Genomic DNA, 26,931 nt, shown 5'->3' on the forward strand with positions numbered 1-26,931 from the left:
ATTCTTTGGGCTGATCCCAAAGTACAGACCCTTCCTCCCAAGACTAACAATGCTCCACCTCAGCCCTTCAATATCCAGAGGCCTCTAACCACCACAACCCCCACTCCCCCATCCCTATGCACAGATTTCCCCAGTGGGCACTGTATCATCTAAGACTTCTGACCTAGTTATTCCTGAAGGTCCCTGATGAGGCCCCATTTGCCACATTGTTATCCCATTCTGCTGCTACTTACCTGATTGCTTATTGGACTCAACCTTCTGGATTTCAGTCCCCTCCCCTACCAATACTTGTCAACAACCAGTCTCCCTCAGATCCTCCAATGGTCCAGCTATCTACTTAGTCACTGACGAGACCTCAGTCCCAGGCAGCTCATTTTCATTTGTGCAAAGCCCCGTTCAGTAGCAACCAAGGTTACGACCATCAGTGACCATCCTTAGGATACTCTAGAATTCCTACACCATAGTTTCTCTGAAATGCTCCAGAAACCCATCATTCTTCACATCCAAAGAATATATCTTCCTTATAAATAATCAAGGCTTTTGTTTGTTGTAACATTTGAAGATGATTGCTCTGTTGAATAGTACATACCTGTACTGCCTATACAAGTGAAACATGATATTGAATCCGTTCACCATTTGAACTCCCAGTGTTGTGGTAATGGGTGGTTCATGATGAATGTACTGAACACCGTGGCCTATTCATGTGCTTAACATCAGTGTTCCAGGAACCAAGTTGTGGGTGGATGGGTGGGTGTTGGGCACTGTGTAGAAGTGCCAACAGACTGCAAGTTTGAAAGCCATTAATTAGAGCTAGACATAGTACTGATTATGAATATTATTGCATAGCTTGTAAATTTCCTTTGATGCTAATGACCTGAGACTTATGCTCATTCCCATCTTTAGTTCAAGTAATTCCAGCCTAACTGCTTCAATGAAATGTGCAGATGACACTGGGGAGATGAGGGAAAAAGGGGGAGCACTGAAAAACACAGTGCTTGTTGTTTATGTAATCTTTGTCTTCTATTTATTTTGGACAAGAAATTCATTCACGCAACTCCAAAACAAGTCATGCTGTACTGTTGGAAATTGGCTTAACCTGGAGTAGCTTAATCTTTGGCCTATTTCTGGATTCCTTATGTCCATACCTGTCATCTCATTTTTCTGCCGAAATGTTGTACTCCCTTGTACTTTTTTCCAGTGTAAATCTGTCCCAAATAACGTCAACAGTAGAGCCACATACAAAATGTGCCAACATTGAGATTTTTACCCGACGTGATCTTGGAGAATGACCATGTTCTACTAACCCCATTACCCCAGAAACTGTAATTTAAAGGACCAACATCAGCATTCTCTTAGGACAGACAGGAGCATGCTCAAGGGGATCATAAAGACCAGCATGGTCTAGTTGGGCTGAATGGGCTTCTTCCGTGCTGCACATCTTGTGTAATCCTATGTAATTTGTGCCCTATGTTTCCGTCTAGTTACAAATGCACTTTGAGGTGAATTCTGTGATACACCACACTGTCAACTGAACTCAAATGCAGTCAGCTGGGATCACAAAGCTTCAGGCATTGAAATCAATGGATGGAAAATTACAGACAGAGTGTGCATGATTGGTGCCAACCCTGCCTGCTTTGTGTGATTCCCTGCTGGCAAAAGGCCTGCAACATCCACTCTTAGCCTATCAAATCAGATCAGTTTAATATCCACCAGCCTGAATTGAGATTTACATGCCAGCACAAGACTGCAATGAACAGGCAGGATACTCATTTAATCCTCTGTCATGCAATGTTACAGTGGACAATAAAAGTCACAAGGAGCACAGTCCACTTGCAGAGCCGCTGTGGAACTGCTGACAGATGTAACAACTCATTAAAGTGAGACTCTCCCAACACAGAGAACATAAGCCGAAACCTGCACCTAGAGACACTTCTGTTGTTAAAGGAGAGTATCTCTCTAACCATCGGACTCGGAACCATGCAAACCTCACTGGTTAAAGACTTTGTACCAAATCATTTCACAAACTGTTTAGTTTGTACCATAAATAGATAATTAAAAAAATTTTGTATTAATAAGTAGATGGATATCTATCAAGAAAGAAGCACATTTATCCAGTGACCCAGTTTCCATTTCCTTACCCCATTTAAATAAAGGTTGAAACCTAGAATCTTGATCCAAAATTATATTGTTTTGTTGCAGTAAATTTACTTAACAGCTCATTGTTATCTTTCTGTTCTGTACCCCAGATCTTTTATAGCGTGAAGATCTTGGGCACTACTGACATACTGGTTTGTCAAGAGAGGATATAAAATGGTGTGATTTACGTGATATCCAGACAATAATAATTGATTGAAAAAGGGTTAATTTACTGAATTAATGTAAACAGGATTGAACAAATATTTCCGAGTACATGGGAAAGGAAGGGCTATCAGATTTCTATAGAATATAAATGAGTAAGAATGTATTTGTTTCAGTGAAATCCACTTCTGTCAGAGGGGACAGGTAGAAAATTAGTTTATCAAAGTTCTATAAGTCATATTATCTATAAGTGAGTGTTATGAAAGTGATATTTATGTAATCTACAGTAACTAAAAATAGGACTGAAGTAGTACCGCTAAAACTGACTCAGTAAAATCCTCCACAGCTATTGGTAAGATAGGCAAACCAATCCATTGCCAACATCCCCAGCATCAAAATTTTGATTATGCTCAACCAGACACTGTGAGTGGCAGAATTCTCCTGGCGGTGGAGGAAGCCGAGGACTGACATATCAGTGATGGAGTGGGAGGTGGAGTTGAAGTGACTGGCAACGGGGAGATGCAGATCGCGGTTACAGACAGAGCGCAGTTGTTCTGCGAAACTGTCACCTAGTCTGCGTTTGGTCTTGCCAATGTAGAGGAGACCACACTTGGAGCACCGAATGCACCACGATCTGCATCTCCCTGTTGCCAGTCACTTCATCTCCCCCTCCCACTCCATCACAGATACGTCAGCCTCCTCCACTGCCAGGAGAATTCCAAGCACAAACTGGAGGAACAGCACCTCATTTTCCGTCTTGGAACCTTGCAGCCTAATGGCATCAACATTGAATTCTCCCACTTTAAGTAACCCCCACAATCCCACCAAACCACCCCCCCCCCCCATCTATGCTTCTTCTTCCCTTTCCTAGCCTCTCTTTTTCCTACCCCCCTTTTTTCCTCCTTACCTTTGACCCATCCCCCGATGGATCTGCTCTCCCCTCCTCCCCCACACCTGCCTATCACTATCTCTTACCTGCATCTACCTGTCACCAGCCTGTGCCCACCCCACCTCCCCTCTTTTGTCCACCCATCACTGTTCTGCTTTTCCCTTTTATATATTGGGCTTCCCCTTTGCCTATCTTCAGAGCTGAAGAAGGGTCCTGACCCAAAACGTTGACCGCCTGCTTTTCTCCACGGATGCTGCCTGGCCTGCTGAGTTCCTCCAGCATCATAGTGTACCTCTGTCTCTTGCTCTCTCTCTTGTACCATTTTACTGTAGCACATTGGAAACAATTTATTCATAATGCTTCTTATCTGTGGAGAAATTCCAGTTTTATTTTGTTTAACTTCAAAGCTGAGAACATATTGTCAGAGATTGTAAGAAAGGTAGATTGATGGAAAATTATGGATGGTGTGCCCTTTTATTAAAATATGCACTGGAAGTGTGTTAGGTATCTAACAAAACATACACAGGAAATCTAAGCTGGCAGCTATATACAGCTCCCCCTCAGCTTACAAACACCTGACTTATGTGCAGCCCGTCCATACAACTGAGTATTTGGGAGCCCGGTGGGATGGATTTGCCGGCTGCTGTGGGGCTGCAGGCATCTTCTGCCGGGTGGGAACTCTGTTCGTGGCCACATTTCCAATTTGTGAATTGTTGGGCTCACCTGAGTGCAGCAATCATTGTTTAACTATTGGAGGACTCCTGTGTACAGAAACAGGACTGAATTCACTCCTGTCTGAGTTACAGTTTGGAACTTCAACCTGCAAGATTTTCTGTTTTGGCTCTGCTTGAGGGATCAGTGCACCTGCGTGCATATTTAGGTCATTCTCTTGGGAGAGCCTAGGTAGTATGCAGCCAGTGACTCTTCTCAGGAGTGCAGAGCTACTCTCCAAGGTGCCCATATTTCTGGCTGGCAAATAGTATTAGGCCACAAGTCTTCACTCAGTGCATTCAAGTTCAGATCTGGCAGATGCAATATAATGTTGGATATTGTGAGATTGTCCACTTTGGTAGGAATAATATGCAACAAGCACTTTATCTAAATGGTGAGAGATTGCAGAGCTCTGAGATGCAGAGGTATCAGGGTGCCCTAGTGCATGATTCACAAAAGGCTACTGTGCACGTACAGCAAGTAATTAATAAAGATAACAGAATTTTATTGTTTACTATGAGGGCAATTGAATGCTAAAGTAGAGAAATTGCGCTTCAGTTATATAGGGTGTTGGTAAGACCACATCTGGAGTACTGTGTACAGAATTGGTCTCGTTATTTGAGGAAGGATGTAAGTGTGTTGGAAGCAGTTCAAAGAAGGTTTACTAAAGGTTGACTGGAACCGTCTTAAGAAGGAAGGTTGGACAGGCTGGGCCTGTATCTACTGGATTTTGGAAGAGTGAGAGCTGACTTGATTGAAACATGTAAAATCCTGAGGGGGTCTTGACAGGGTGAGTTTGAAGAGCATATCTTCCTCTTGTGATCATATCTGGAATTGGGAGTCACGACTTGTAATAAAAAAAAGAGTTGCCCATTTAAGACAGAGATGAGGTGGAACTGTTTGCTTCCAATGCCCTTTAAGGAAGAGAATCTTTGACTATTTTTGAACCAGTAGACAGATTCTTGATAAGAAAGGGAGTGAAAGGTTACCATGGGTAAACAGGAAAGCAGATTGAGGTTACAATCAGATTGGCACGATTTTATTAAATATCAGACTATGCTCAAGGGGCCAAGTGGCTTCCTCCTGCTCCTAATTTGTATGTCCCCAGCAATTATTCCTACCAGTTCATGGAGAGCTTGACAGTTTTTGTTTTGCCTTCTTTAGCTCAGGAACATTGTTGTCATTGGCCAGAAGAACTTTGGCAGAACTTGACTATTTGGTTTGGTTTAGTAGCTTAATGGATAGCCTAAGGGCTCAGTAGTTTAAGCTGGTACAAAGCAAATCTAGGACAGTCAGGCAGTTCCTGTGGACCTGTAGGGGTTGGTTTTGGATTCTCGGCAGCTGAACACGGGAATGCCTCAGCCTGTGACCCAAAAGAAAGAGCAATGGAGATTTGGAGACATGGCCTCGATAGATTATCAGATCTGTTAAGCTGTCTGGCAGAGAGTTTGTGAGTATATTAACAGGTTTGACAGTAAAATATTGTGCAATGTGATTTCAAAGTATTATAAAAATAAAACAGCAGGTCTGTCAACTTCTGAAAAGAGCAGTTTCATGTTTGAGCTGTCGCATTTGGTAATCCAGCCCACATTTCCAGTTCATTTGCATACCTGACCAAATGAAATCATTCCTCAGTTAACGCTCTAAAATTTTCAAATGTGAATGCTTTACAAATTAAATAGAAATTTTAACCTCTTGCGAATGTGTCTCTGAGGCTTGTCTTCTCTTACTCGTAGTCAGTCCCATAGGATTGAGGACGACTTGCTTACACTCTGGTTCAGGGGACTCTGAGGTGACTGATGAGGTCAAAGTGGGATCTACAGACTTGTCCACAGGTAGGGCAGGAGGTTCCCAATGGGAGGAGGATGTGGGTAATTTGGCAGGTGGTGCATTCCTTCCTGTTTACACTGGGCTTCTACATTCTCCTGACACATTGACCCGAGGTTCTCAGTGCTATCTTAAATATTCCTTCTCCATTTTGAGCAGTCAGGGGAACTTTGAGAACATTTTTGATTCTTTTCCTCTGTCTTCCTGGTTATCTCATGTCATGACAGAACTCAGAATAAATTGTCTGTTTGGGAAGTCTGATGTCTGGCATGCAAACAGCATGGTCTTCCATCAGAACCAAGTAGTTATTATTAGTCCCTTGGTGTTGGTCTAGGAACTGACATTTGTTCTCTTATCCTGCCAGTGCATTTAGGAAACAGCATTGGCAGTATCTCTGCATTGCTTTGAGCTACCTATTGTAGATAGTCCAAGTCTCAGAACCCTACATAAGGGCAGGGATCACTGCTGCCCTGTAGATTATGAACATTGTACTAAGTTTCTTGAAGCCTCTTTTTCTCAGGCAGTCTGTGCTGATGCACTGGAGGCGACGGTGGGCCTTGACACCACCCCAGGCTGACGAGAAGTTAAAAACAAGCCCTCAGGAGCAGATGATATCCCTGCTGAAGGCTTAAAACTTGGCAGAGCAAAACTTCTGTCATTAATTTACAACCTCATTTCCCATGTCTGGGAGTGGGAGGACATGCCAGGGGCTTCAGAGATGTGGTAAAAGTAAGTAAAGGCAGTAAATCTGATTAGGGTAACTACAGAGTGATCTCCCTGCTTTGTGCCATAGGGCAAATTAACCCAGTGACTGATCTGCTGCTCCCCATATCACAGTTTGGATTCTGTCTCTCTACAGCCATCTCACTGCACAACAACTCCAAGAGAAATGCAGGGAGCAACATCAACCACTATACATGGTCTTTCCTGACCTCAAAAAAAAACCTTTGACTCTTCCACTGTGAAATGTCCTTGTCTTATTTGGCTGCCCACAGAAATTTGCCTGCCTCACGATGGCATCGTGACCATGGCCTTGATCAGCAGACTCACAATAAACCCAACCTCAGTGCAGACTGCGGTCAAGGAAGGCTGTGTCCTTTCGTCAATGCTTTCTTTAATCCTTCTTAGCACAATGCTGCCACTCACCAACAGGCTTCACACTGGAGTGGAGCTAATCTACAGGACAGAGAGGGACCTGTTCAACATATGTTGCCTTCAAGCCAGAATCAAGGTCTCCACAACTTTAGTTATCAAGTTGTAATACACAGACAATGCATGTCAACATTGACTCTATCACTGAAGCATATAAGAGAATGGGTTTACCCTAAATATCCACAAGATAAAATGTCCTCTATCAAATTGTCCTTGCTGTACTTTATTGCCCTCCAATAATAAATGTCTGTAACAAGATCCTGAAAACCATGGACCTCTTCTGTGGCATGTGAGGTCTGTGTCTTTGCCCATTCTGGATAGTGCATGCTGTATAATTACATTTGCTTTTATAATGAAAGTTCACTTTTTAACCAGGAACTATTAAAGTTTAACCTGGCATAATTAAACCAGGTGATATAATGGTTTGGGAGATATTCATTTACCTTCTAGATAGATCAAACAAATCTGTTTAGAGAATTTCAGCAGCTAGTGACATGCCAAAAGCTGTTTTTATATATTTTTCATTAGGATCCAGGAGTGGTGTAACCATAGTCCTGTGTCTAACCAAGGCCGAACTGGGAATATTGTGGAGAAGCTATGGTTAAGTGAAATAATTGATGGGGAGAATAAAATGGGTTAGGGTAGATTAGGGTAAAATAAAGGGTATTTACACGGACTCAGTGGGTCAAAGAGCCTGTGTCCATGCTGTATCTCTCTATGACTCTGTGAGTATCTAATAGCAAACAGAGCTATGTTAGTTATCCTTGTATTGTAGAATTTGCACATAATCTGAACATAATGGCCAAATCATGTAGTATTAAATATTGTTTGGAAGAGATGAAATATACCCAAGCAGGAGGATATAATAAGAAAATTGAACAACTGCATTAAACTTGAACCATATTTAAACTGTTTAAAAACAAATACGGGGGAGCTTCCATGAGTCTATCAGCAATCTTTTACGGGTCCTTGGACATCATATGGAACGGTTCATCCTGTAGAACCTCTGTTAATCTCCTTGCTTATCCCACAATGTCTCTGTATAGTAATAAACAATGGACAAATTATATCAAGTGGTTTGTTTCTGTTCTAATTTCCATGTGAGTCTACTGTTACCATCATTACATGGTAACTCACTCACACAGGTGTGAAGGCACAGATTTCAGTTCATGGCATGCTCGATCCCCTTATAGAACTGTTGTACTACCTACCTTACTACAGTGATCACAAGTTAAGTATGTTGGGAGAGAGCATTGGCAACAAGAAACAGAGAGAGAAGCAGCTCTTCAATAGCTGCTACCTTGAGCCCTAGCCTTTTCTCTGTAACGTTAACATTTGCAATGTTGCTAAAGCCATAAGAAACCACTCTGGCTGTTATGAACTGTTGCATCTATTTTTAATGCTGCAGTTGCCAAAGTAGAGTGTGAATCTCTTTGCAAGATTCTGTACAACAGGAAACTCTGGAAAGTGAAACATCAGGAGCCCTTACTTCTATCCATCAGTTGCAGGGAATAAAAATATCTGCGATGGCAGCCACACTGTTTCTGCATTTGACTCCTGTGCATCAGGCCACTGGTTTGAATACCAGGGTTGCCAAGGCTATTGCACAATGAGGAGATTATGCAGAGGACGATGATTGTCTCCCAAGGTATATTTTGTTTATGGTTCCAAAGACAGCTGAGAAGGTCGATCTAGGTTTAGCAGGCTCTGCTGCAACTTGGGAGATGCAGTTCCAAGTGGGATTGGTGAGGAAGCAAGTCTACAACAGGTTGTTAAAAAAACAAACTGCTGGAGGAACTTCGTGGGTTGAGCTGCATCTGTAGGGGGAAAGGAATTGTCAACGTTTCAGGCCGGAACCCAGCATCAGGTCCTTTCGCCCTGCAGATGCTGCTCGTCAGGAAGATCAATCACCTTGTATCATTTTCACTTTTATACATGTTTCCTGGTTTGCTTGCAGCAGTGTCCTGGAGATGAATCAATTCCTGTAAACACCAAGCAGATTCTGAACTCTTGGATATCCTACTCTGGATTATTGATGTGAAGCATGTGCACCCTGGTTTGATTTAAGCGTTCAGTGGTGTCTCATGAAATGCAGACCCATCCCTTTCCAAGCAAGCAAAAGGCAGTAGCCCCATGAGGGAAAGGGGTTTCATAAACAGCTCTTTTTAAATTTAAATTTTATTTACAGCGTGGTAACAGGCCCTTCTGGCCCAACGAGTCCGTGACGCCCATTTTAAACCCATATTAACCTACCCATACGTCTTTGGAATGTGGGAGGGAACCGGAGCACCCGGAGGAAACCCACGCAGTCATGGGGAGAACGTATGAACTCCTTATAGACAGCGACGGGAATCAAACCCCGATCGCTGGCACTGTAATAGCATCACGCTAACCGCTACGCTACCGTGCTGTACAGTACAGGGAGGCTGATGATGGGGGAATGAGACAGTTTAACACCTACACAGGAAGGAAGATTCTTCCCAAGGTTGGACACGAAGTAGAAATCTTTAGCTATTGCCAGTGGTGTCCAAAATATGCAGAACGTTGATGATCTAAGCCTCAGAAATTACACTATTGTGGTATGAGTAGAGTTCCAGAGATACCAGGTCAGTGCATATAACAATTTTATAAATTATCAACATTCAAAAGCAGACTTTTCAAGATCAAGATGTTTCCATGGAAACTAGATTATCGGTATTTCTCATAAGGATCAGAAAATTGACAGATTAATTTTTTAGCTGTGCCCTTTTTCGTAAGAGGAACAGTTTGGAGCCTTTTTAAGCAAGGGGCCATGATCTTTTCTGTTTCTCTGTTTATTTCTGTTGTCAAGGAAACACGGGCAATTGTCATGGTGATTTCATGTTTCCTTCAACCTATATTGCTCCTATACTTGCATTTTAATACATTTGAGGTTGTAAGTCACTGTGAAATATAGATTTGTCCAATGTAATATGTATTAAAGTTCTAAATGTATGAAGTAACATATGCAGAAATGAATCACTAGCTGAAAATTAATGGAGATATTTAGAAGAGTACAAGTACATCAACTAGAGATACAAGCTGCATCTAATTGAGATGCAAGTCTGGTTTATTTGTGTGGAATAAAAATCAGAAGTGAGGTTAGGCTAGAATTTATCAATGAGATGTCATGGTTTATAGACAGAATAACAGAGGCTTGAAATGAGTTGCAGATTGGAATCTAATTCAGGGATTCAGATGGATCATATGTATAGATAATAGTTACTTGAAGCAAGTAAAAATAATAAGTTCTATGGAAATTCCATAGAAATATGATACCAGATCTTCATACCTGAAGACATTTGGATGATATATTTGAAGGATGATATATGCCTAGGAATGAGTTGGCTCTGTGTGTGTGTGCACGTGTGAGTGGTTGGGGGGGGGGGAACGGGGGGGGCGGTGCACAGGAGGAGGAATTGGTAGGGGGTCACTACAGTCAGAGAGAATGACTGCTTTATTTACTCATTGCTCATTTGGGAATGGGAGTAGAGCGCCTAATTCTCTGCCCAATCCCAGGTGAGAATATTTCTCTCTGTCATGGGCGTTGATTGAAGTTTGTTTTCTACGGAGGGAGCTTGTAGAATATTAGCTAAGAAATTTCACCACAGTAGGGTTTGCTTTTTTTTAAAAGAGAATTGCTACATGAGTGAAAACTTGCATTTTAGAGTGCACATCATGTCAAAGCAGCAAAACCAGAGCATTAAAAGTTCTTGCCAGCACCTTTGTGCATGTCAAGAGGTAGCTCAGGGTTTGCACAAACTTTGGTTAATCGCCACGCACCCTTTGTTTTGGATCTCCCACTGAACTTCTGTTATTGCTGGTCACTTACTAGGGAATGAGCTTTTAACATTGTCCGATTACTTAGAACCTCATTATTTAAGTTTGCAGTCAATCACTTCTGCCTTTGTTGGTAAGTCTGTTTCAATCCACTTCTGAGGCTTGCAGTAGCTTCAAGAGTGAAGCAGCAACTTAAAGCTGACCTCTTGTAGAACCAATTTTTCCAATAATGCCTTAATAAAACCACCATAGATACTTCAGTGTGGACCCACTGGACATGCTGCACAACCAGAAACAAGAAGGGAGGACCAAAGGATAGGCAAGTTTCCAGAGCACTTCCAAGAAGAATGGAAAAGAAAGGGGTCTTTCTGAAGACTCTACCACCCAAGAATCTACAGGGAGCCTTCCACTGCCTTCAGGCTAAGGATTACAAAGTCAGTGGTGACGGATGAATCAATCACTGCAGGCAGATCTCCAGCCAGACACACCTGTGAGTGGACTGCTCTGCCTGTTGAAGTAACGATAACAGTTGCCCTATTCTCGGTGCCCAGCACACCATTGCCTCATAGCTCCAGTGACCTCAGCCACTGTCTGTGTGGAGTTTGCACATTCTCCTGTGACTGCGTGGGTTTACCCCGGGTGCTCCAGTTTCCTCCCACATCCCAAAGACATGCACATTCGGGGGTTAATTGGCCACTAAATTTCCCCTTGTGTGTAGGTGAGGGTAGATTCTGGGGTGAGTTGATGTGAATGTGGGGAGAAAATAAAATGAGATTGTGTAGGTTTGGTGTAAATGCTCGTGCTCAATAGTTGGCATTGACTCTGTGGGTTGAAGGGACTGTTTCTGTACTGTATGCCTCTATGTTGTTCTAAACTTCCTAGTAATCCCATTTGACAGCTCATTGCTTTAACAAAGACATTTCTGATGTTCTCTGTTGAAGATGAGCAAACAATCTCCAATACTTTGAGCAGAGATGAGCAAGTGCAAAAGGCATGCAGGCCTCCTGAAGACCGGGAAGCAATAGACTGTACTTATGGTGTACCGCATTTGAATCTGGAGCTCTGCCTCAATCACACTCTCTGGCAATGCAATTCATCTGTAACCGTGGCATCTAAATACTCACACTCAGTGCCATGTTTTCAGAAACTGACATGACTCTTCCATCTCAAGACTATTCCTGGTTCCCAGCTTACTTCAGCCATCACACCACTCTTGGAAGACAAAGGAGAAAGTTAATTGCTGATTTGGTTGTAACAGTTTAAGTGTATTCAGCTGTGTAAATTGCTGAGAGAGGGTAAGTAAGTAAGGAGTTATGAGGTGATAGTTGGAGAAATGACCACCATCGTGTGATAGGTGGGTATGAGTAATGAAGTATTACAGCCGGCTGTGCTACAAGGCAACATAAGCAAGTATGGTTCAATGTGCTGGAGCAACAAACTTGTAAGGTCATAGAGACTTACTTCTGGAGGTGATCTCTGCAGTCATTTTCCGCCAGTTGCACTTCATCTCTATTCTGGCTGCCCTCACCTCCCCCAAAACTCCTGACAAGAAAGGGCAAGGCTCCTGCACTCCACATCATCCAATCCATCAGATTCTGAAAACCTGGGGCTGACATACCTCGCACAGAGCTTCTCCTCCGGTCTTTTCAGCATTCAGGAACAAGTGGGGACTGTTGTTTAATGGGCGGAGCCCTGATGTCATTTAGCAGAAGTTTGCATATTACTGAGGCAATAATGACTGGGAGCTCGATATTCAGAAGGTCTAAAAGGCAGGGTTGCACACTCAAAATAAGCTTAAGATTTTCAGCCAAATGCCACATCTGACCTGCTCCGGTATGAATGGGTGCAAGTTAACCTCACAGCACAAGTCTATTGCCTCTTTGTAGGAGTGATCTAATTTCACAGCAACTTTTTATTCAATGGAAGCTGAAGGCTGGTACCCAGAGAACAACCTTGTACTACAGTAGAGAGTGGCTGTCAACATAAGTGGACTATAGAAACCCTGAAACATGTTGGTTATTGATGCATGGGAGTAGCCGGTGGAAATGCCAGTACTCTGTCACTTGCATTGCCTTATCATTGCATGTTGCTGGAACCAGTGGCTCTGTGCTGGGGTGGTGGGTGATTTGAGGCTGATAATTTGTCCATACGCTGCAGTATCTGAGTAAAGTCATAGCCCTTTTAAGAACCCTTTTAGTATAATTGCACCTGGAGCAGGAGGAGACTTTCTTCAGCCAGGTGAGTATAAACATGAAGATACAGTGAAAATGGAAGCAAGGATTGGGAAAGCTTTGGAAAGTGTTGGAGAGCTAAAAGATGTGTTACTTTGCTTTGTGTTATGTGCATTTATCAACAGTGTTTTCAACTCAGCCTTAAAGACCACAGTTTGTAAAAGAAAGGAAGATCCACGACAATAAGATCCAATAATAAAATACTGCAACCTTCTTTGCTTAGATCAGCTAACTACACACATACCAGGAGCTCAACCTGGAAGGTGGTATAGCTATGGTGTTACATTGGTAGTTCCTTTGCATGTCAGGGGTGGCTATAGACAATTCCTAAACTCACTTCAAAAGTAAACTTAGCAGAAGAAAGGTTTAGTAATGTGTAATGTCAACTTCATGTGTGAGCTACTCTGTATAAACCTAGCTCCACCTTTACTTTCCCTCAGCTTATATTCAGAGGGTTAAGAGATCAGCATTCTGCCTATTTTAAGTAAACTCAATGTGCCCGTCTGTTACAGAATGAACCAAGCTCCAACTGTTGGCTTTGAAGCAGACGTGGGTAGCCGTACAACTCATCACTTCATGTACCCAGAAAGTGCAAAAAATCTCCCAGCAAATGTCAGCTTTGTTCTGGTTCCCTTCAAGACGTTGGATCTCCTTTGGATTACCAGCGCTTTGTCAACAGGTGACATCAGATTGTAAGTATTACCCTCACATTTCAGATTTGTATTTGTACATGTTGTCACCAAGACCACTTGGCCTCTTGGTACCAAAGTTCTATAACCAACCATTACCACTACCGATGACATATTTGTTGAGGTCAGGAAATATTGAGACATAGAAAATCGGAGCACAAGGAGGCCATTCAGCCTTTTGGGCCTATTCCACCATTCAACATGGCTGATCATCTGCTGCAGTAACCTGTTCTTGTCTTCTCCCGATATTCCTTGATCCCTTTGGATTATAAAATATCTCTCAAGATCACAAGACAAGGGAGCAGAAGCAGGCCATTCGGCCCATCGAGCCTGCTCCAAGATATCTACGTCCTTCTTGAATGTATTTAATGACATGGTCTCTACTGCCTTCCACAGGTTCACCACCCTCCGGATGAAGACATTTCTCCTGATCTTGGTTCTACAAATAACACCCTGTATTGAGGCCATGGCCCCTGTTTCTGGATGCTCTAGCCATTGGAAACATCCTCCCTGTATCTAGTCTGTTGATTCCTCCTAGAATTTCTCCATGAGATGCCCCTGCCATTCTTCCATACACTAGTGAATATAGGTCTGAATATAGGTCTAACTGACCCAGTCTCTCCTCATCTATTAGTCCTACCATTCCATTATAGCACTCATTTCAAAATGATCTCTCCCCTCACCATCAAGGTTTACTAACAATGTGGATCAACATTGTGAACATTAATGGGGACAGTAACTCTAGGAGACAGTGTATAGTATTAAAGGGGATAGTAACTCAGTATGTATTCCTTCCGTGCTTATTGAACTAATTGCAGGTAAGTATCCCCAGTGTTGGTCACTATGTGACCACTGCGTTTTCAAATTTATTTTTGATGTGAGGCTTTGTGATTGAACTTTAAGTTACAGAGGGTGGGAGTGACATCTGATGCTGTTTCCTGAGCTATTCACTGTAGGCAACACTATGCCTTAGTGTAATGGCTTCTATTACACTCACTTTGCTACCTCTTAAAACCCTGCACTCTTGCAAAGCTCACTTCTCATAGGGCTACAGTGAAAGTTTAAAATAATCAGAATAGAACTAACCACTCAGTTGCATTGAAGAAGGCTGTGAATTTAATGGTGAATATTCCTTCACTGTAAAGTTGATTGTTAAAGTATTGCTCTTGCCTTTAGTTTCTGACCAAGTTCACCCAGCCTTGACCTTTACAGGATAAATTATGTGAGCCTGATTTCTGACAAGCAGAAGCTGCGTAACGTATTGGCCCAGAATTTCCTAATGACTGTGACATCATGATAGAGCATGTATGTCATTGAGCACTTTGAATGGTATAAAGGAATAGGTAATTTGCTCTGTACCGCAGTTTCCAGGGAGGTTTATGTTTCTTTGTTGTCAACCACATCCGAAACAATGAGAAGGGAAACAATAATTGCATTTACATAACACGTCCTTTCGTACCGAAACATCCAAATGTATGTAATACGAGTTCTATCAAACAAACATTTGATGCAAAGCCACAGAGGACTTGTCAGGTAAGATTTACAAAGATTAGGTTGAAGAGGTAAGTTTAGGTAATATCTTAAAGGGGAAGAGAGAAGTAGAGGCTTTTGGAAGGATGATTCCAGAGCCTTGGGCTAAGGCAGCAGAAAGCACAGCTACCAGTGGCGGAACAATTAAAATTAGAGTATGAAACCTCATTAGCCTGGAAAGTAGGTCACATGGTTATGTTTATTTCTACAATTTTGAAATTATACAATTGAAAATGCACCTTGGGTGTAGTTAGAAGCGAACATGTCTCTCTGAAAATGGAACCCATTTCCCAGCAAGAGTCACACTTGCCGTTAATTACCAAACTCCGGCTCTTTTGGAGCATTGCCAGAGAAATTAATCCTCATTGTTCATAAAGTAACTGTCTTGTCACTTTAACATCACCATGTTATCATAGTGCAATGCTGGATTTGGATTCCACTGCATTAAGAACCTTACATGCATTTTATATTTCAGGCATTACTCCACTTTGCAATCGATCACACCCTGATCAACCAAAGCTCCTGACCCACACCCACTCTGATTTCCCAAGGCACAGGTATCTCCTGCCCTTAGATCCTTCCACATCCCAATGGCCCAACCCTCTGATCCTCAAAGCTCTATCCTATAGCCCTTGTCACCTGACCTTCCATTTTCCCATCAGGACTGGATTCCTCTGCCCCCACCCTCAGGCTGTGATAGAACCTCTGATGGCTGACCTTGTCTCCTCCCTGGTCACCCAGCACCTGGCCACAGTCTCGGATGGAACATCATCAATGTGCAAAAGGCATCGTACAGACTTAGTACAGCTTCTAAAATTTAGAGCAGCAGGTTTGCAACAAAACAGCTGTTGAAACACCAGGAAGTGTCCATAGAGCGTGCCAATGGCTGTTTATCTGTCCTATTTATACCCCTCAATTTTGTAAACCACTATAACGTCACCCCACAGCCTCCTATGTTTCAGTGAGAATAAACCCAGCCGATCCAATCTCTCCTTATAACTCCAGCCCTCCATTCCAGGCAACATCCCTCTTCTGCACTTTCTCTGGTATATGTGACTGCAATAAAGACCATTTCAGTTGTACAGCAGGGCTGACAACCAGATTGGGGTGATTCAGAAATAGAATTTAAGGTGAAATGGGCATAAATTTGGATGAAGTAACACCTTTCGAGAAGATGGATTGGAAAGATGGTCACCCTATCACTGCAGTTTTTGGATTACCAAGGATAGAGTCCAGCCATCTATCTGCTTCCGCTTACTGTATGATTGCTTTTGTTACATTAATGGCCAAACGATCCATTTTGCTTAAATGGAAGGATCCAATCTCCCCTACTACTTTTCAATGGTTCTCTCAAACTATATCATGTTTAAACTTGGAAAAAATTAGGAGTGGTACTGTTGATCCTTCACTTAAATTTGAAGATATTTGGAGTCCATTTATTCAATATTTTCACATGATGTAGATCCCCTTTCAATAACTTTCTAACTTAGAGGAATGGAGCTGACGACATAATATTGCTCTGTTTCTATTGAGAAATTTTAGCACAGTTTTTTTTTTCTTTTTTTGTTGTTTGTTTTTTTTGCAATTTTCTGTTTAGTTTCTATTGTTATAATTTTTTATTGATTTGGGGTTTTTTTTCTTTCTTTTTATTAACTTATATAATAAATCTTTTTCTTTCCTTTCTTTTATATTATATTCATTTACAAAGATCATTGGATCTACAGATTTTTTTTATATTTTATTGTTCTTTATGATTATCTATGCCATGATTGTTATCCTGATCTCTTTGTATTACATGTATAATTATTGATGCTATATATCAATCTGTATTAATTTGAAAACTAATAAAAAGATTGAAAAAGAAAGAAAGGAAAGATGGGGTTGACTTTAGCAAAGACAGAAGAGTCAAGGGTGGAGTTTGGAGCTGAAGGGTGATGATGGCTCACTTGAAAGGAAAGGCAACCATTATTACCAGGAAAGGAAACTGGGTGATCAACAGTGTGGTTGGAAAAGGATCAAGGAAACGAGAGGGGGATGTCCAAGCAAAATAAGTTCAGCCATAAGGTAGAATTTAGAAAAAGCCTCTATTTCTGTTCTGGGGCAACAGTGAACATAAGAGGAAGATCTCCCGAATGAGCTAGAGGTAGAGAGGGAAGTGGGAGGGGTAAATAAATGGACAGGGTTGTAACTGCTGACGTATGGTGGAGGTGAGGATAGAAGAGGAAGAGGAGTAACTTTTAGGGAGGTGGATTTTGATGGAGAAGCCAAGAATTATCATGATGATCCTGGATAATCTTGGAATAGTGATCAATTTTGAAAATATGGATAATGCTTAATGGAATCCAACCATTATCTGCCAAAGGATAATTAAACCAATTTCCCACCAAAAAGATTTAAGCCAGAACTATTTGGACATAAGAGTGCAGAAATGTTAGCCTAGAAATTCTGTATCTATTTATTTGCTGGTGTTATAAAGCATAGTGTGGTGTGTCAATGCTACTAATAAATTGCCATAAAGATCATGTCCTTCTTGCACTGGAAGTTATACAAAACTGCTCTGTGAGATTTACAGAAGTTCTGAGATCCACCAACATACTGTGTTACTTCTGGCATGCACTAGTTGATAGATTTATTGCAAGCTACCAACACAAAGCCTTGCAATGATGGGAGAGGGGAGAGAGAGTGCTCCCATGATGGTCAAAGAGGGGCCTGAAGTGGCTGATGGAGAACATTATCCAGAGGGGGAGCGTTGTTCATTGTACTAGGGAGCCATGGAGGTCCTCCAATGCTACAACCAAATGCTTCTAGTAGGAGGTTACCAGGTCACCAGGATATCTGTGAGGCATAGTGCTGCATGAATGTGGTCTACAAGTCATTACAACCATTCAGCCAATTGAGTCATGGTGGGTTCTCTAAACACCAAATCATTCAATCCCACACTTCCACTCTATCCCCATAGCCTGCAAGGATTCATGAAGGAAATACTATGGATGGTGTCCATATCAAGTACCTCAAAAGGTTGATTAACAAAGTTGAGGCCCATGGAAATGGTGGAGACAAATACCCATTAGAAGTAAGTTTTGATTGCAGCAATGTTGAAGATGGCTGATGTTCCCTTTTGTGTAAGCAGTGTGTAGAATGAAGGTATGGTGTGCTTAGAAGTCTGGCCAAAGAATCACTTTGAGTGCCAACCCTTTAAGTAGCATGGTGTCAGGGGAAATGGCCCTATTAACAAGTGGTTGTTCTGTAAATCAATAAAATCTGTAATTTCTCAGAAGAGTGAGAATGAAAATCACAACTGGAACCAAACGCTCTGCATTGACATCATTTTGTGGAGTTTTACACTCACACCATCTTCCTAACTGGTGCCCAAGAAGAGCAGGGTGAGCTGACTCAATGACCATCACCCAGTAGTGCACACATCTACCGTAATAGAGTGCTTCGAGAGATTGATTATGGCTAGAATTACCTCCTGCCTGAGTAAGGGCTTGGACCTGCTGCAGTTCACCTACCGCCACAAGAGGTCTATAGCAGACGCAGTCTCACTGGCTCTCCACTCTGCTTTGGAGCACCTAGATAATCACAAAACATACGTCAGGCTGCTGTTTATCAATTACAGCTCGGTGTTCAACACCATCATTCCCTCAGTACTAATCACTAAGCTTCAATTTTGGGCCTCTGTACCTGCCTTTGCAACTGGATCCTCAGCTTCCTTATTGGGAGACCACAGTCAGTGTGGATCGGTAATAACATCTCCTCCTCGCTGACAATGAACACAGGTGCACCTCAAGGATGTGTGCTTAGCGCACTGCTCTACTCTCTCTACTTTTATGACTGTGCGGCTAAGCACTACTCAAATGCCATCTATAAATTCGCCGATGACACCACCGTTGTTGGTAGAATCTCGGATGGCGACAAAGAGGCTTACATGAGTGAGATAGATCAGCTGGCTGAGTGGTGTTGCAACAATGACCTTGCACTCAACGTCAGCAAGACTAAGGAATTGATTGTGGACTTCAGGAAGGGGAAGTCTGGAGAACACACACCAGTCCTCATTGAGGGGTCAGCGGTGGAAAGGGTGAGCAGCTTCAAGTTCCTGGGCGTCAACGTCTCGGAGGATCTGTCCTGGGTCCAACACATTGATGCAATCATGAAGAAAGCCACACAGCGGGCTCTACTTCATTAGGAATTTGAAGAGATTCAGTATGTCACCAAGGACTTTTACAAATTTTTATAAATGTACAATGGAGAGCATTGTGACTGGCTGCATCACAGCCTGGTATGGAGGCTCCAATGCACAGGATCGCAAGAGGCTGCAGAAGGTTGTAGACTCAGCCAGCTCCATCATGGGCACAACCCTCCCCACCATCGAGGACATCTTGAAGAGGTGGTGTGTCAAGAAAGCAGCATCCATCACTAAGGACCCTCGCCATCCAGGACATGCCCTCTTCTTGTTACTACCATCAGGGAGGAGGTAAAGGAGCCTGAAGACCCACACTCAACGATTCAGAAACAGCTTCTTCCCCTCCGCCATCAGATTTCTGAACAGTCCATGAACCCATAAACACTACCTCGTTATTCTTTTTTTTGGCACTATTTATTTATTTTTGTAATTTACAGTAATTTTATGTCTTTGCACTGTACTGCTGTCACAAAAACAACAAATTTCATGTCATATAAATCAGTGATAATGAATCTGATTCTAATTCTAGTGCTGACAAAAATCCTAACTGAAATGGACCCACTTTTGCTCTGCTCCAGGTTAAATCCCTAAACTCTTATACCATGAGGAATGATTAAGATGAGGGAGAATAATAGCTTTGAGGAGGACAAGATCAGAGGTACTTGAGAACGTGTGATCTAACAGATTGATAACTGCAGAAATGTCAGGTTGAATAGTGGACCATAGACTTCCTTTCACGCACACTTACATTGCCTGAATAAATTACTTACAATTGTTTCATCAACAGGTTTGGACACGAAACAGCATCTGTGGTTAGAAAACGGTGCTCAGTATGAGCTCAGAGGGACAATTAAAAACACTAATGTTTGCTTTATCCATTTGAGCTTTGATGCCTGAGTGAGATAGAGTGAACATAGCTCTGAACCACTGATCCATGCAGAATTGCATCAATCAGGAGTCACTAGTGCAGGATAATCAAAACTGTAATGTGACTTTTATGATCTTTTCTTTGACACCCACAACTCCTATAATTGATATAGTTTGCAATTGATTTTCTTAATAACTGAGAGACTAGGACTGTGGCAGGCAGTGAGAACCAACACACGGTGAAAACCCACCACCTCGTCCTCCTACTGCTTTCTCCTTTGTAGGTGATTCTTTGGGATTGAGGATAACTTGCAACCCATTAAGTTCTGTGAGTTCAGACGAGCCGTTGTAGGAACTGTAGACTCTTCTGGAAAAGGGGAAGGAGGTGGCTCGTGGGGCGGGTAGTTTGTGAGGTGGTCTATTCTGTCCACCACTTGCGCAGGACCTGCGTGCTCCTGTTGCATACTCCAAGGTTCTCAATACTATCCCAAATGCTCTTACTTCTCATCCTCGTTATCTACTTGCTGCAGATATATCTGTCCATGACAGAATTAGTAGGAATGACCATCATACAGTCCTTGTAGGGATGATAACAGCACCATTTGCTGTGTTGTGATATACCATTCTGCAGTATGAGATTAATTCAGAACAGATCTTGCATCTGAAAACTGGATAAGGCACTATGAGCATTGGACAGCAGTGGGAATATATTCCACCACAATCTGTAAATTTATGGCTGGCATATGCCTCATTCTCCCATTACCATCAAGCTAGGAGACCGCTGATTCAGTGAAGAGTGTGGAAGGGCACAGAAAGAACAGCACTAGGCACCAAAAATATATATGGTCCCATCCTAGCACACAACTATATGCAGACTAAACAGCAAAAACAGTTTACGATGCACAGAGCCAAGTGATCCCACAATCAACTGCTCAAATCATCATCCTGTAATGGACAATTAAATAGCTAATTGCAAGAGAAGGCTCTAAGAACGTACCCATTCTCAGTTATGGCTGAGCACAGGACAAGTGCCAAAAACTAGTTGCAAAGTTCATCTGGAAGTGCTTGGTGGTCACGGGAGCCAGTCTTTAGCCAACTTAGCTCATCTTGTGAAAGCAGGAAAATGTCTAAGAGCATGGGTACATCTAGATGAATGCTCCATAACTGTCCACACCTCAAGCTGAGCTGTTCCTGTGCGATTTCAACTCTGGTATCCACCTGACAATGTGGAAAGTTGCTCTGGTACCTCCTGCCACAAAGAACAGGAGAAATCCAATCTGGCTAATTACAATCCGTCAGTCCACTCACAATTGTCAGCAAGGTGATGGAAGGTGTCATCAGTCCTATCAAGCAGCATCTACTCACCAATAACCTGTTCACCTGTGCTCTTTTTGGGTTTAACCTGGACCACTTGGCACCAGTCCAAACATGAACAACAGAGCTGACTTCAAGCTGTGGTGAGAATAACTGTCCTTAACATCAAGGAAGCTTTGATATACATGGCATCAAGGAGACTGATATAATTGAAATCAAGGGAAAGCTCTCCGCTGACTGGTGCCATACCACACAAAAAGAAAGACTGTTCTAGTTGTTGGTCAGTCATCAGCTCCAGGGAATTGTGGCTGGAATTCCCCAGTGTCCAGGCACATCAGTCTTCAAATCCGACCTTCCATCCATGACAAGGATGTTCTCTGATTACACAATGTCTGATTCCATTCATAGACCGTCAGTTAATGAAGCAGCCCTTGCTGTATGCAATAAAACCAAAGAAACATTAAGGCATAGGGTGAGAGCAGCAAGTAACATTTACAGTGCACACATACCAGACAGTCATAGTCTACAACAAGTCCCTTTGACATCTAGTGGCATTACCATGTCAAGACCACCACATCATGATAGGTATTAGCTTTAACAGAAATTTAACTCTGCCTTCTGCAAAATCAACGTGACTACAAAAACAGGACAGATTCTGGGTATTCTGTCGTAAGTGACTCACCTTCTGGCTTCCCAAGCATTTCCATTATCGACAAGCTATGTCAGGACTGTTATGGAATGCTGTCTGATTGCCAGAATGAGTATAGCTCCAACATTTGAAGCTTGACAGCATCCAGGTCAAAACAGTCTGCTTAATTGGCACCTCATCAACTACCCTTGACTTGCTTCATCACTGAGTGAAAAAATGTACTGCAGAAACCTGCCAGGGTTTCCTTGACATCACCTCCTAAAGGCCTTCACCTCTACTATCTTGGAATTTTACTGCCTTTCCTTCATCATCTGACTCTACATAGTGGACTCCTTCCACAGCTGAACTGGGAGTATATTTCAACCCGGGGACTGCAACAATTAAAGGTGACTCACTACCACCCTTACAAGGGCACAGCTAGGAATGGACGTAATGCTGTGACCCCCACATCCTGTGAATAAATGTTATCAAATCTTTACCTCTTAAACTATCCATTTCTACCATCAAAGTTTAATTGACCCATCGTCCACAGCCCTTTGCAGGAAGAGTTTCACTCTTCAAGATGAACTGCAGCAACTCACCAAGACTTCTTAAGCTGCATCTTCCAAACCCACCACCTCTACCAACAAGAAGGACAAGGGCAGCTAAGGCACTGGGAACACCACCTGGAAATTGCCCACCAAGCCATACACCATCCTAACCTGGAAATAGGTCGCCGTTCCTTCACCGTCGCTGGGTGAAAATCCTGGAACTCCCTCCCTAACAGCACTGTGGGTACACCCCCAACTCAAGGACTACAGCATCTTGAGAAGGCAGCTTACCACCACCTTCTCAAGAGTAACTAGATGAGCTTCATGCATGAAGCTGATAAGTGCCAAGGAATATTCGTGCCACAAAAGAGCCAGGCAATGAACATCTCCAACAAGAGAGACTCTAACCACCTACCCTTGACATTCAAAGGTCTCATCATCATTGAGTGGCTCCCAATCAATATTCTGGGGGGCCACCATTGACTGGAAACTCAATGGAAAGAGCCACATCAATACTTTGGCTACAAGTGCTGGGTACCCTGCAGTGAGTGACTCACCTCATAACACCTCAGAACCTTTCCACTAACTACAGGAAACATGATGGTCAGGAAACATGATGGAATACACTCCACTTGCTTGGCCGAGTGCAGCTCCACCAACTTCAGGAGCTTGACACCATTCAGGGTAAAGCAGCCCACTTGATCGGCTCCCCATCAACCACTCTAAACATCTATTCCCTCCACCACTGGAACACAGTAGCTACACCATTTACAAAATGCTCGGCAGTTACTCACCAGGCTATTCCGACAGCACCTCCCAAACCCACAACCTCTACCTCTACCAAGGATAAAGGCAACAGGTACACTGGGAACTCCACCAGCTGCAGATTCCCCTCCAAGCACTTACTTGACTTGGAAATATATTTGGTTCCATCTACCTACTACCCACATATATCACCCACCAGATCCCCTCCCCTCCTGGCTCCATCTGCCCATCATCTTTCACCCCTCCTCAGTCCATTATTCACCTACTGACCCCTGCCTCACCCATCCCCCTCTCTTTATACTGGCTGTCGTCCCACTCTTCACTCTCAGTCCTGCTGTAGGGTTTCGGTCCAAAACATCAACAATTCCTTTCCCCCCCACAGATGCTGCTCACCTACCGAGCTCCTCCAGCAGTTTGATTTGTGCTCCAGATTCCAGCATCTACAGTCTCTTGTCTCCTTGGAAATATATTGCCATTCCTTCATCATTGCTGGATCTAAACCCTGGAGCTCCCTCCCTGTTCGTAAGGTCTCAAAGGGCAAGGACTCTGGACAAGTCTTTGGAGTCAAAGCAAAGACAAACATGGGACAGGATGAACGGGAAGGAACGCACACTTACACACACACGGGTGATCACTAATGTGGGGGAAATCACAACAAGGGTGAGATGCACACACACACACTCAACAAACTGGGTACAAACAAATCAAGGAAGGAACAATACAGTGCCCGCCACCCCTTGACTCAGTGCAAGCATCGGCTCTACACTCCCAGAAATCTACTTAGGACACTCCTAACCCTTGTGGAAATGCATACTCTACCAATGGTCTCTTCAGCATTGTCTCACGATTCCTGGAGCAATCAAAAGAGAGTGAACCACGCACATGTGGCATTCTTTATAGTGCTGGAGGGCTGGGTGGTGCAGCCCAGGTAATTCAAACAAGCCAACGGTTCAGGGCCGGGTACAAAGGTGTTTACAGGGACCAATAGTCAAGTGTGTGCACCAATGACCTTGATTGACAATGATGTGGCTTTCGACCCAGGTGATCAATGGTGTCACGTGACAGCCATGACCCTTCACAGTACACTCCCCAACAGCTCTGTGGGACCAGCTTCACCAGCAGCAGCTCAGCACCACCTTCTCAAGGGTAATTGGGGATGGGAAATAAATGCTGGTCTTGCTGGTGACACCATGCTCCTGAAAATGAATTTTACAGAATTTCTTTTTATCCTGTTGAATCCTTTTGTGTCATTTGAAGACCTCTATTGATCACTCTTCAATATTCTGTGCACACCCGCCTAGTTTATGCAATCTGTTCTCCTAAGCAACACAGTACTTGTGAGTTAACCTATTGCATCTGTGCTGAATCCCTTCTAAAACCAATATATCCTTCCTGAGCTTGGTGTCAAGAACTGAAGGCTGCATTCCAGATGTGGTATGACCAAGGCAGTATTCAATTGCAACATAACCCTCTTCCCTTTGCATTTCAGTTCCTTGGGACAAGAGCTATCATTCCATTTATATTTTTTGTGGCTGTCCACAAGCATCTGTAATTGTCTATATGATATCCGCAACTGCTTCACAATTCCTAGTTTCTCATCCGGTGCAAGTTACCAGATTTGTCTATCTTGTTTGAAAAGTGGATAATCTCACATTTTCCCAGGTTTCAACTCCTATTAGTTTAGTGTCTAAATATCTCATGGAACATAGAACAGTACAGCACAGGAACAGGCCCTTCAGCCCACGATATCTGTGCTGACCATGGTACCAATCCAAACTAATTTCATCTGCCTGCACCTTCTCTATATCCTCCCATTCCCTGCCTGTTCATGTGTCTTAACGTCTCTTAAACAGCACTATTGTATCCATTTCCACCACCTCCTGTGGCAGCACATTCCAGGCACCCACCACTCTTTGTGTAAAAAAAACTTGCCTCATAAACCTCTTTTAAATTTCCCCCCTCTCACCCTAAAGCTATGCCTTTAGTATTTGACATTTCCACCCTGGGGAGAAGGACTCTGACTATCTACCCTATCTATGCCTCATAACTTTATATACCTCTGTCAGGTCTCCCCTCAGCCTCCGACACTCCAGAGAAAACAACCCAAGTTTGTCCAACCTCTCCTCATAGATAATAGTCTACAATCTAGGCCACATCTTTTTAAACTCTTCTGCAACCTCTCCAAAGCTTTCACATTCTTCCTGTAATGCAGCAACTAGAACTGCACACAATACTTCAAATGTAGCCTCACCAAAGTTCTATTGATCTCTTAATTACTCTTTATTTATCTCTTTTTTTTCTCTTTACAACTTTTTGCACTTATCTGTGCCACTCAATTTAACATAAGCTATGAAGTTCAATGTTCAGCTTTCTGTTCCTTCTTCATTGATAGACTTGGTTAAAAAGATGACATCTTGTAACAACACACACAAAATGCTGGAGGAATAAACAGTCGACGTTTATTGGAAAGGAAGAGGGCAGAAGCCGGATTAAGAAGGTTGGGGGAGGGAGGGGATTAAAGGGGTCTTGACCTAAAACGGCGACTGTTTATTTTCCATAGATGCTGTCTGACCTGCTGAGTTCCTCCAGCACTTTGTGTGTGTTGCTCCAGATTCCAGCATCTGCAGAATCTCTTGTAACCTTGTGGACATCTCGACACATCTCCCTCAAATAACAGTGAATGAATTTATAAAGCAATCCTTTGAGATGCCTGGAGGATATGAAAGGTGTTATATAAATGCACATTTTCTTCCTAATAACACCACCTTATGCAGAATGTGAACATATTTTCTGAAAGATGGACCGAAGACTGATGTGTAATAAGTCTAGCTAAGTTCTCAACCCGTTTCTTTTTCAGTATTATGGTGTTGAACATTACTCCTGTTTGTTGCATTCAGATTTGCAAGCTTTACAGTTTTTCTTCGTATCTCCTACTGCCCTGGAAGATTAGTGTTCCATCTGATGCTGAACCAAATGAATTGTAAAGTGAGCAGGAGGGACCCCACACAAGATTGGCTACCTAGCATTTCATGGCTGGCAGCTTCAGCTTGTATCTGCACTGTGATGAAATATTGAAAAAATTCTTGCAAGGTTGCAAAGAAAATCTTTATCTGCCAACCATATTCTCTGATACAGCACAAAAGCATCGCTCATCATGGAACTGAGAACATTAAAGACTCGAGTTCTGTCCCAGTTGCCTGAGTTAGTTGTTCTCAGCCAGGCAACAGGTCTGGGGCTAAGATTTCTTAATATTTTCTTTTTGATGGAGAAGCAATGTCAGCCCAGTGTAACTGAAGTATCTGAAGGCTGGCTTACTGCAGAGCAGGAGGAGATTATTTGGTCAAAACAGGTCCATGATGGCTCCCAGCAGAGCAATTCCATTAGTCTCATTCCTCCTCTCTTTATTTCCCTGTAGCACTGCAATTTCAAACATATCCATCAATTTCTCTTTAATTCTTTTTTTCCATTTATGTGCTCGAAGGGATGGTTTACAGTAGC

General features: G+C 42.8%; 1 protein-coding gene across 3 annotated transcripts in view; it reads left to right on the forward strand.

Annotated features, from left to right (window-relative positions):
• The window catches only part of st3gal2 (ST3 beta-galactoside alpha-2,3-sialyltransferase 2), a 229,283-nt gene that overhangs the window by 190,534 nt on the left and 11,818 nt on the right, over window positions 1-26,931 (forward strand). For all 3 annotated transcript variants that reach the window (XM_052028584.1, XM_052028585.1, XM_052028587.1), the window contains one exon: window positions 13,419-13,598. In XM_052028584.1, coding sequence (XP_051884544.1) covers window positions 13,419-13,598 — 180 coding nt within the window. The remainder of the gene's footprint in view (window positions 1-13,418; window positions 13,599-26,931) is intronic.

Source organism: Pristis pectinata, chromosome 13 (genome assembly GCF_009764475.1).
Source record: "Pristis pectinata isolate sPriPec2 chromosome 13, sPriPec2.1.pri, whole genome shotgun sequence".
In the NCBI taxonomy this organism is placed as follows: Eukaryota; Metazoa; Chordata; class Chondrichthyes; order Rhinopristiformes; family Pristidae; genus Pristis; species Pristis pectinata.